Below are 11,551 nucleotides of genomic sequence, written 5' to 3' on the forward strand. Positions count from 1 at the left end.
ATTCTGCTCCGAGTGTTTATATTTTCCCCCCCTGGATTTTTCAGCGTGTTTGTCCTGACTTAATACAGATTTTTGTAATGCAGATAGAGATTTTACTTGACTTATTTTTGAGACGTATTTTATTGCATTTTGGTTAAGATTAAGTAGAGCATGCTCTGTCTGAACAGTTTCCATGATTTCAAAGCACAATTGGCTTGGAGATAAGACTTTGTTAAACCAACAGAAACTTGCACTTGAAGTGCTTTGGCATGCTAAAGAAAAATCCAACTCGTTTAAATGGCCTTGATGTTGAATTATAATTAAATGGAAAAATACAACTGCCATGCCATCTTTATGGCTTTCAAAAAAAAAAAAAGTTAATTTTTCCCTGTAGAAAGCAATGTTTACTGCTTTTTCTAGAATTGTGGCATTCAGTTACGCGAAGGTCTAAAAATAGACCTTGGAAAGGATGTATTCAACTGTACAAACAAAGACCCGCTCAGCCAATGCAGGTAATGAGGCTACAAAATGGAAAAAACATGTAGGGGTTGAAGACAGTAGAAAAACATTCACCAGAAGAACACAGGCACCAGACGTAGGGCTTTACGTCGCTGGCTGTGGTATTCTGCCTGGTTGCCTAGATCCAGCCAATTGTTCAGTGTCCTCTCAGTTTTCAGGTCCTGTTGCTGCTCGATGGTTCATCAGCCACAATAATTAGTGCATCTGCAAATATTAAAACTCTATCTTACAGTGCCCATGTTAGACTTAACTCATTTTTCCTCCCGTTGTTTGTTTTCCATCCTTCACCACTGGAGTGAAATGTTTTTGTGCTGAATTGAAAGTAGTCGTCTTTCATTCACTGGTTTGTTTTTTTTTAAATCCATAATTAACATGTTAGGAGATGTGAGAAGGTTGCTCAGTCTAGTCAAGCGACATCCAAAATGCCACTTTCACTGCAGTGTTTGTGGAATATCACTGTTCCCCTTCCTGTTTTCACAGCTTCTGAGTACTTTTTTTTTTATATATATTTTTTTTTTTTGAGTTGATCCATGGCTGTTGAGATTGTTCTAAATCAAATTAAACAAAGCAGCAGCTGAAGCCAGAACGGTGGTGAAACTGCAGACGTCTAAATGTTGCTGCAATAGGACCCAAGGCTCAAGCTCAGGTTAAAAGTAAATCTTGTAAAAAGTCATGGGCTCTATCTTTGAAATAATCTTCCCAATGTTTGAAAAATATGTGTGTGCTTGAAAGCTGATTATAGCTTCTTGTGGAAGAATTTAGACGTTGGTTTTTCACCCTGTACAGCTGGTGACAAAATGACTGCAGAGCTCGTTTATTAAAACCTTTAACCCTGAATTGGGGTTTGGTTTTATTTATTTATATTTTTTTTCAGCTTGACAGCTGCAACTTGATGCAACAGTAGTTTTTCCTGAGTGATTAATTAATACAGGGGCAATCTAGCTGATGTCAGAAGAGTAGGGCAAAGCTGGTAGGCTGTGAAACTTTTGCTTCTAGATCTAGAGAGCCCCTTGGGGAGTGGAGATACCCGGTGTGAATGTGAATTAACACATTTATGTGATCAGAATGACTTGCTTTGTACTCTTTTTTGCTACAAGAGGTTTCTATTGTTTGTTGAATACCCCACATACAGACCAGAGTTAGCTCTATTTTGCATGATGCGACTTAAAAGTATTATTACGAAGCCCTCAGTGTAAATCCTGGTGGACCAATAATACTGTACCAATTCCTGCTATAATCCTGCTTTTCCTGGACCCAGAGGGGCTTGCTTCTGAAAGAGGACTGCTGTTTTCTGTGAAATGATGTTTTAATGGTGGTAATGAGTGGGAGAATGTATTCCACAACATCTGAAGTGGAGTTTCAGCCCCTCTTTAGTGTGCTTGCTTTCTGAATTTTCTCATGAAGTCAATTTTAACTGGGTGAGACAAACTCAGCAGAAGTTCATTTAAAGATTATCTTCCTTATTGAGCTGTATTTCAGTTGGGAGCAAGAATATATATATCCTATACACTTTAAAGTTCAATGCCAGTTTTTACTGATCTGTGTATGGGTTTTCTAAGGTAGTAACTCATTTGTTGTAATACTTGTGTCACCAGTTGAAAAGAAAAGAGATAAAACTGTCAGGAAATAAGTTCCATCCTTGCTAGGGAATCCTTGTGTATCTGATAGCTCAGCCTGCCTCCTCCTCCTCCTCCCTGCAGTGTCAGTCCAAGGAGTTATGTCCATTCACAGAATTACAAAAATCAAAGGAAGGCAATAAAGAAATATTAATTATATGTTGTTGATTAATATTTTCCTGTAGTAGTTTCTTCTTCTGAGATCAAAACTGTTAAGTGTAGGTTTAGTTTAGATATTAGGAAGAAGTTCTTCACTGTGAGGGTGGTGAGACAGTGTCCCAGGTTGCCCAGAGAAGCTGTGGCTGCTCCTCCCTGGAAGTGTTCTCGGCCAGGTTGGATGAGGCTTTGAGCAACCTGGTCTAGTGGAAGGTGTCCCTGCTGATGGCAGGGGGGTTGGGACTGGATGAGCTTTAAGGTCCCTTCCAATCCAAACCATTCTATGATTCTAAGTGCCTGAACGAGCTACTTTCATGGCATCTTCAAGCAGTCAGAATTTGAGCCCACAAAAAGGCTCTTTGCTGTGCAGGAAGATTTGAAATACCATCTGTTGGCTTGTCAAGCACAGAATTTGAACAGCCCTAAATTCTGTTTTTCAGGAAACTCTATCAGGCACCGAACAATTTTCAAGGAGAAGCGCCTTCCTTGAGTCCACCAAAGGACAATGTGAACTCCAGCTCTCCTCCTCAGGTAGGTGATTCCTCTCCATGGGTGTTGTTGGGTCTGGTTAGCACAGAGCCAGCAACCAGATCCATCTGCTCTTGGTGGAGTTGGTTGCTGGATGTAGGTCCAGGCTGAGCTGTTCAGCTTGTCTGCAAACTGTAATCACCTGCTGCTGGAGGCTGGTAGGTCAAGAGGTTCTTGGGGTTTGGGTTTTTTTTCTATTTTATTAAGTTACAGTCAAACTCTGTTTCCTCAGCATCTGTTTCTCCTCTGGATGTGGTTCAGTGACAGCCTATGGGGAGGATCTCTGACAGGGTGTCTTAGGTTTAGTTTTAAGGGCTAAAATTTTTTTACAGTGCCTTCATCCCTCTTGGAGTTCCTGGGAGAATGAGCTTGTGTTTTACTCATTACTAATAATTGACTGGAACGAAGCTGTAATAAGTAGCTCCCAAACACGGTTGAGTTATTAAAAAACCTTGACCTTTTGCAGCCTAATTGCTGTGACAGATCAGGGGCAGGTTGGTCTGCTCTTTGCTTTGTTGAGATGCCAGTGCATGGAGCTGTGAAAAGTACATTTTGACTGGTTTTTCCATGATAATAAACTGCGAAGGAGCTGCATTTGCTTGTGTGTTCAGCAGAGTCTGTCTCCACTCTTCTCAGTATCTCGTAGCACAGGCATTTCTTGCTAGAATTGTGAAATGCCTGCTTCTCTTCTCTGCTGTGGGTCAGCCCAGACAAGTTGAGTATTTATTCTCCTCCTGCCAGTGGAATGTGTAATACCTACTTGTCTGGACAGACGCACCGAGGATTAGTGGCAAAGAATATTAGCAGGTAAAGAAATTATGTGCTTTCTGGCAGTGAGAGAGAGGCAATTCTTTATTGAGAACAAGAACTGTGCAACTTGTTTGCCAGGTAGTTAATTCCAAATCCTCTCCTGCTCTGCTGTGGGCATGTTCCTGGTGAATAAAGAATGATCCCCTTCGAGTTAGCTTGGAAAGACACGATGCTGTTAAGAGACTGGTCTTGTGTTTTCCTTAACCTGATTCTGAAAAAAAAGAAATGTAGGTTGAAAAATCATTTCACTTCTGGCTGCATCTATTTTGAAAGATTCAAAGGTCTGTAGGGGATGTTTCTGTTGTCTTGAGATGACCCAGTCGAAACTTTAGGTGGTTGGTTGGTTTGGATCTAGAAAAGGCTAGTGAAACAGGGGCAACCAAACATGGAATATAAATGTTTCCAGCAGTGCTTCTAACGTGGCTTGTGTCAGACAGCAAACCACAGACAGCTTTTTATTGTAAGCAGTCATTTTTTTTATATATATATACTCTATAGCTGTAGTTTCTATTTAGAGAAGGGGTGCCTGCTCATGGTTGCAGTCTCAGCAACCAGGGAGCAGCAACCCAAATCCCAGCAACCCCCCCCAACTCTCAGGACTGGGATTTGGTAACCTGGAATGCAAAATATTTTGGGAAAGTTCAGGTGTGGAATGAAGGCAAAGAAAAAGGTTGGTCTGGTAATTCAAAGGAAGCGTGACAGAGCTGTTATCACATGTGTACCACCTCATAACCAAAGAGAGAAAGTTGGTGAAGCTGATACTTGTTGGCTTTAGAGAAAGGATGGTAGAGAGGGTAGCTTTTAGATCTGTTGCCTGTTCTGAGACCTGTGGCCAAAGGGGATGGCCCCTCCTTTTGGGAGATGGACACTGCTTGTGTTCTGCTGGGAGGGCAGGCAGTGATGTTGCAAAGCCGGTTCGACGTGCTGTCCTTGCCCCTTGAGCTCTGCAGCAGCATGAGCAGTTCCTTTTCCTAATTATCTTGATGAGTGGAAAGGATTCCTGCCACTGAGCAGTGTCCTTGAGACCCCTGGAGTTAGCAAAGAGAAATAATAACTGGGGAGGGAAAGGAGCAAGTTGGTGACTCCCTGACAAAGCAGCCGTGTGTGTCCAGCTGTGCTTCTGTGACAGAACAAAATTTCCATTGGCAAACACGTTGCAGTCCTGCCTGAGACATAAAGAAAGCAAAAAAATATCCAAAAGAAATAACCAGGACTATTGCTTGTTTTCCTCTGGGCACTAAATAATCTTTCCTCAGAGTTTCTGCAGCCCTGTGCTGCCAGGCGGGCGCTCACCGCTGCACTGATGGCTGTCCAAGGTAATTCTGGCTGGTTCAGGCTGGACTGAGCCCGACTGCCGTAGCTCTGGCTCTACATTGAGCTCTTCTTTCTGCTGAGTGATGATGGATATGTTCTTCCATGGTCTAAACCCACAGTCTGTAGGCAACTGCTTAGCAGAAGGTGTAGACACACAGAGCTTCTCCAAGCCCTGCCTGTGACTGGCCAGGTAGGTCTGATGGGGACAGTTGGGAACTACTTCTCCCTCTACACTTTTTTATTTACAAAAGGGATACTCAGGTCACGTCGTCCCATGTGACGTGGCTTTTAAAACTGCTGCAAATGGCCTCTTTTGCCTTAAATTCTGAGAAGTCAACAGTTGACACTTCTTCACCTCTTCCTGGAAATGCTTCTTTCTTGAGAAGAGGAAGAAGCGACTTTACAAGGGTAAAGTTGGTGACCACAGAGTTGGTAAAATCAGTCGGTAATAAAATGCAGAAGTTGTGAATCCCTCCCTGCTCCAGAAATCTGAGCACATCTTTCCTTTGCAGGAACTGTGATGTGCTCTAAACGTCACACCACAACCAGAAGAGAGGACAGAGGTTCTTATGGTTGTTTCCATTCTCTGCTAAGCAACTGGCACAGGGGGAGAGTGAAGGATAGGGTTTTGCTTCTCAAGGGCTAGATTTGAAATCAGATGCAACAAGAGCAGGCTGGTTTGTATGGCCTGTGAATAGCACAGGAGATCAATAATTGCTGATGTGATGGTGGGTTTCTCCAAGTTCTCCCACCAAGCTCTGAGCTCCAGAGCGGCTGTCAGAATTGTCAGGAAACAGCTTGGGATGGATCAGCTTCTGCAGGACCTGGTGGTCCTGGAGCAGGGACACTTGCTGGCAGCTCTGGTTGATGGCAGAGCTCTTTTTCTGGGGAAACTCCGTTGTTCTTTGGTATTGCACCACCACCTAGTGGTAACACATACAAAATTCTGGCCTCCAAACTTCAACATTTTTGTTTTTCCTTTTTTTCCTCCTCAGAAACGATCCCAGCCTTTGGAGTTTATTGATCCCCTAGCCAACAAAAAGCCCAGGATCTCACATTTGGCTCACAGAACTCAACCCACTTTCAACGGGAAATTGAATTCCTCCAACGGGAAGGACGTTCCTACCCCTGCCCCTGCCCTGCCGCCGGCTCTCCCGGAGTCGGTGAGCTCCAGCTCCAACCTCCCAGCGCTGGAGCTGCCGAGGCCTCACGATCCCCTTTCAGATGTCAGCAATGACCTGACTCACAACGGCAGAGACTGTGAGAACCCGGAGATGGCTGACAGACTGACTCATCCTTTATCAACAGACTGTCCCCAAACGAGCAAGCACAATTGCAGCTCGTATGTAAAAACCAAGAAAAAATCCAAAAAGCACAAAGACAAAGAAAAGGAGAGAAAGGAGAAGAAAAATGAAGAGAAATGCAAAGAGGAGAAGCAGGACTGTGAAGTAATAAAAAATGCTGACTTAGTTAGTGTTCCCCAGGAACAGGTCACAGGTATGTACAGCCCAAGAGATCCTCCTGTACATTTTGTGCTCAGATAATGCTGGTATCAGCCGTGGATGGTTTCTGCTCTACATCTCTTTGAGGAAAGAGGTTGCGTGTCCACTTGCAGAGACTGTGTGGTTAAAGGAAATAATATCACTGTCCCTACCTACAACTCCACAAATGGGCTTCCTCTCCAAAGAGGGTATCAGGTTTTTCCTGTTTAACCTTTCATGCTGTTTGAAACTGTCTCAGACCGTGTCACGTTTCTCCTTGTTAAATTAAAAAACCCTATTAATATATGAGGATGAAAGGCAAGGCAGCAAGATCTGATGGAAAAAGCAGTGCTGCTTGATGACTTCCAGCTCTTCTGCTTGTGTTTGGTGTTGTGATGACTGTTGTATTGATTTTTAACTCGGTCGTGAGAAGTTAGTCACAAAAGCTTTTAATATCGGATACAAAAGACATGATAGATCAGTCTTGTGATACAGGCTGTTGGAGCAGCATACAACCAGCTCTTCCAGGCTGAAAGAACTTCCCTCTTGTATCCCACTGTTATTCTGAACTTATTTTTTGGGGTGACTATCACAACTGTGAATCTGTTACCTGTTGAGATGCGATGAAAATGTTTTCCATCAAACCTGTGTGTTTCTAAGTCAGTTCTACCTTCTCCTACAAGTTAGGGCAGCAAATATATCAGCTGATCCCATCACTTTCCTGTTTTCTGCTGTTCACTTACTGGGACTTTCCCTGCAGCCTCTAGGAATATCACAGTCCTGATCTGTTGTTAAATTTCTTTATGCATCCATCTTGTTCTCCTTTGCCCTGTTACTACTTTCTGACACTGAGTTCCTATTCATGTGTGAAAATCATCAAATTCTGACTCAAAAAGAACAACCACTTGAAATGGAAACTAATTTGTCAAATTCCTGGAAAATTAGAGCTTCATAGGGCATTAGGTTAATGTGATATTAGGTCTCACCTTCCTCACAGTCTTTGTAGCACCTACAAAATGCACTTTGACTGCTCACCAGTGATTTTTTTATTTTGTTTTAATGTCAATCCATAGTTCTGATCACTGCGTGACACTGCAGAACCACATTCTTTAGATACTACTTCTACTTTGATCTTTATTCTTTGATCTAATATTTTTCTCTGAATATTGTTTCTCTTCCCCATGTACCTCGTGTCTTGGGTGGCAGTGGATACCTGGACACACATTCTCTCTCTCTCTAGATGTATATTTTTGTCCGTATATCAAAATACTTCAAATTCTTTCTTCAGGAAGTTGCTGACCCTTTATCACCTTTTCTGCTTTGCTTTAGAAACAGTTTAATGACTGGCTCTTTGTTAATTAGTAGGAGTCAGGTTTTGTCCTTGCTGCACCACTGATGTATGCGAGGTAACGAATCCGAGCTGGGCTGGGGAGTCAACAATCATAAACAGGATGTGGTCAGTGGCTGCTTGGACAGCTCGCCTCCAAATTGGGATCTTTTCCATCTCCACCTTATTTCATGGCAATAACACAGGCCTAATCCTGCTCCTTTTGCCTGCAGCAAGTGCCTGACAACCTTCCTTGAGCCCCCCTTGGGCCAGGGGCTGCAGGGAAGCAGAGTTTTCTCCTGGGAGGTTTGTTCAGGAGGCGATGGAGGGACCTTTGGGGTCCTTTCAGCAGTCAGTAGGTGGCACTCGTAGGCAAAATAAACCTTTTCTCCTTTTCTCCTCCACGATCTTCCTCACCCATGTTCTGCATCTTCCACCCTGGCAGTCAGGTAAGGAAGAAAGCAGAATTATCTGCAGCAGAATTTGAGATTGGGGTGTTTGTAATGAGACAAGTTTTCTGCCATTCTTTTGTTCTACTCAGGAAAGTCTCTTTCTTTGGAAATTCGGAGGAAAAATAGATTTTTAAAAAGATATCATTAGGTTATTGCTTTTACATGCCTGTGTTTGACTTGGGCACATCATGCTCCCTACAGTTCCTCTGGGTTAATAACCATAAAATCAGATAGGTGTGTGTGGGGATCATAGAATGGTTTGGATTGGAAGGGCCCTTAAAGCTCATCCAGTCCCACCCCCCCTGCCAGCAGCAGGGACCCCTTCCACTAGACCAGGTTGCTCAAAGCTTCATCCAGCCTGGCCTTAAACACTTCCAGGGAGGAGCAGCCACAATTTCCTTGGGCAACCTGTTCCAGTGTCTGACCACCCTCACAGTGAAGAACTTCTTCCTAATATCTCATCTAAACCTCCCCTCTTTCAGCTTAAACCCATTTCCCCTTGTTTTGTCATTAACTGCCCTTATGAAAAGCCCTTCCCCAGCTTTCTTGTAGCCCCTTCAGGTACTGGGAGGCCACTATAAGATCTCCCGGGAGCCTTCTCTACTCCAGGCGGAACAGCCCCAACTCTCTCAGCCTGTCCTCATAGGAGAGGTGCTCCAGCCCTTGGATCATCCTGGTGGCCAGGCTTGGGGCTCACACATCCCTTTCCTGGGTGTCTGTGAAATCCAGGTGCTGCTTGTGCTGCGTAACAGACTTGGAAAGAAGAAACACACTTTTGCAAAGCGCTTGAGTTCAATCCTTTGCACCTTCCTCCCTTTTGCCTCTTGTTTTGCTGCCTTCTCATCGATGCCGTTAACTTTCTAGTCAGGGTTTTCATTTTAACACACAGTTTGAGAAATAATCCCTTTTCAAACCCATATCCAGCTGCTTTCTTCCTCTAAATTACACAGTCAGGGTTTGGGTTAGCTTGAGGATGGGGTCTGGTTTAGACTCATGTTCAGAATCTCGTTCCTTCTGGGGTCTTTGGTCCCTTGATTTAAATTCCTAAACATTTGTAGCTGGATTCATGTTTCTTCAACTTCATAGAGCAGAATGTGCTTTGATTTGTCTACAGGGCAGTGGGGTTATGTGAGGAAAAAGCCACATGTCTTAAAAACCTCGCTGTTGTACCCTGTAGGAGTCTGGAATATTAATACTGGGAATTTATATAGCATAGAATTAGGAGAAAAAATAAGTGTACATTGCTCAGCTCTCTGTTCTTCTCATCTGGACTCATAAATCTGTTTTGCAGCTTAGCAGTGGTGATATCAGTGTTATCCCTCCCTACAGACTGTGTTTATAAACCAATTAAATTAAGGGTTGGGGTTTTTTTTTTTGCTGTTCAGTGCATTGCCTAATGTTGATACTGTTTTGCTGACAGACAAATATTAGAGAAGCCTTGAAGTTCCAACTACCTTATTGTGGATCTTCTATCTTTGTCAGTTCAAAGCAAAACAGAAATCCTTTAGAATGCAATAAACTGTATATTGCAGATAAGTTTATGAATTTGAAGCTTAATTACACAGAGCTTTAAGGACGTCTATAAACGAGTTTTTATTTTTTCAGGTTTAAATGGAACATGCAATAATTCTAGTGTACCAACATCAACTTCAGAAATGCCAGATTATTTATTGTAAGTATATTTATCAGTTGCTTCATCATTTTGAGATGTTTCAAGCTGAAAATCACAGTACTGGGGATTTTTTTTTGTGTGTGTGTGTTGGACTTTATTGTTACTTGATAGAACTTTGTTAGGTGGGTTTAAAAAAGAAAAGTAAATCTTGCTTTGCAGATAATTCCTGAGGCTAAAATTGGTATCAGATCTGTTCTTTACCTACTTGTGGAGTTCAAAGTTATCTTCCTATAAACCAATTCTTAAAGTACTTCAAGAAACATTGCATATCTTGAAGGGGTTTGAAACTTCTCTGTGTTACAGTTGCAAACTTGGAGAAGAAATTATCTCCTTCAATGTTATGGAAGACAGGGCAAGAAGGGATTTTGAGAGGTTAGGTAATTCTTCCTCCATCCAGAGCAAAGGTCATTTACATAAACCAGTGAAATATTCTTCATGGGGAGGTTATAACCCATGGGTTAGGATTTCACCTCTTGACTTTTTAATCAGATCCCCTTGAGGTTAATTAAACAATCTCCTTCTCTGCTGGAGTACAAAAATCCATGTGCATAAAGCCAAATATCTGCATAAACCCAAACCTGGTAGAAACAGAGCTGTGTGATAGGGAAGTAGCGTAGCTGTGGGTGATATCCCTGCCCTCAGCCTGGGTTTTTAATGCCATCAGATCTGGTTTGGCTGTGCTGTGATCGCTCAGAGGGAAGAGGAGGAGGTGGCATCCGCCCTTGGCTCTGCAGGAGCAGTCACTGCAGTTGACTGGAGGATATGTGGGGTTCTTGTCTGGTTACAAAACTGTGGTTTGCTGGGTTCTTGTCTGGTTACAAAACCATACAAACCACTCCAAGTTGGCATTTCTAATACCATTCAGAAGAATGCAGATGGCTGGGTTGGGTGTTGGTTTGGTTTGGTTTGTTTCTTACAATGAATGTGCTGATCCCTCCTTGGAATAGAGGGATCTATTCCAAGGAATCTTGCAGCTCCTTGGTCCAAAGAACTCCTGTCAGGGCTGTGAGCCCCCCTGTCAGGTCTGTTGTCTCACCTTTTTGTATGATTTGATTGTTTTGATGGTCAGCTCCTTAAATTGTAAGTTCTCTCACTGCTATTTTGATCATGGAACCGTATATTTCACACACAGAATCACCTAGATTGGAAAAGACCTTTAAGATCATCGACTCCAAACATTAACCTCCCATATGCACTCATAGTAGTGTGTCCTGTGTAGATACTTATTTACAACCCCTAGCAAGGACTGGGTTCTTGAAGGCTAGAGCTCACTTAAGCTAACAGAGTGCAAGTTTTCCCTTCATTCCATACCTAAGTTAACTTGTATGTGTTCATCCACCGACCTGGCACTGCTGCAGACAGAGGAAGGTGGCAAATTAGAGTCATCACCTACGAAAAGATGAGTTTTACCATCAAAGAAGACCAACTGCTGGGCTTTTTCTGCAAAATGTCAGGTTTAATGGCTTTTTGTTGAGCTGAGTAACTTTTCAAAGGGCCTCAAAGGCGCATCTGTTAAACATGAGCTCTTGTGTTGTGTTCTCTTTGCCTTGGGTGTCTTCAGAAGGTGGTGGAAATCCAGTCAGTCTATTCAGCACGGTTTCTTGTCATGCTCTTGCCACATAATCGTACTGTGAGGGTTTTCCAACGATAGCTGAATGCTTTTTGTGTTCCTTTAAAGACTCTTTAACACTGGAAGC

The 11,551-nt window shown here is 42.8% G+C and overlaps 1 protein-coding gene across 1 annotated transcript in view; it reads left to right on the forward strand.

The window, feature by feature from the left end:
- The window catches only part of ELL (elongation factor for RNA polymerase II), a gene marked incomplete at its 5' end in the record, with an annotated part of 28,268 nt that overhangs the window by 13,888 nt on the left and 2,829 nt on the right, over nucleotides 1–11,551 (forward strand). Inside the window, 3 exons of the mRNA XM_010173894.1 lie at nucleotides 2,711–2,801; nucleotides 5,918–6,419; nucleotides 9,788–9,854. Coding sequence (XP_010172196.1) covers nucleotides 2,711–2,801; nucleotides 5,918–6,419; nucleotides 9,788–9,854 — 660 coding nt within the window. The remainder of the gene's footprint in view (nucleotides 1–2,710; nucleotides 2,802–5,917; nucleotides 6,420–9,787; nucleotides 9,855–11,551) is intronic.

Source organism: Antrostomus carolinensis, unplaced genomic scaffold (genome assembly GCF_000700745.2).
Source record: "Antrostomus carolinensis isolate BGI_N321 unplaced genomic scaffold, ASM70074v2 scaffold3938, whole genome shotgun sequence".
In the NCBI taxonomy this organism is placed as follows: domain Eukaryota; kingdom Metazoa; phylum Chordata; class Aves; order Caprimulgiformes; family Caprimulgidae; genus Antrostomus; species Antrostomus carolinensis.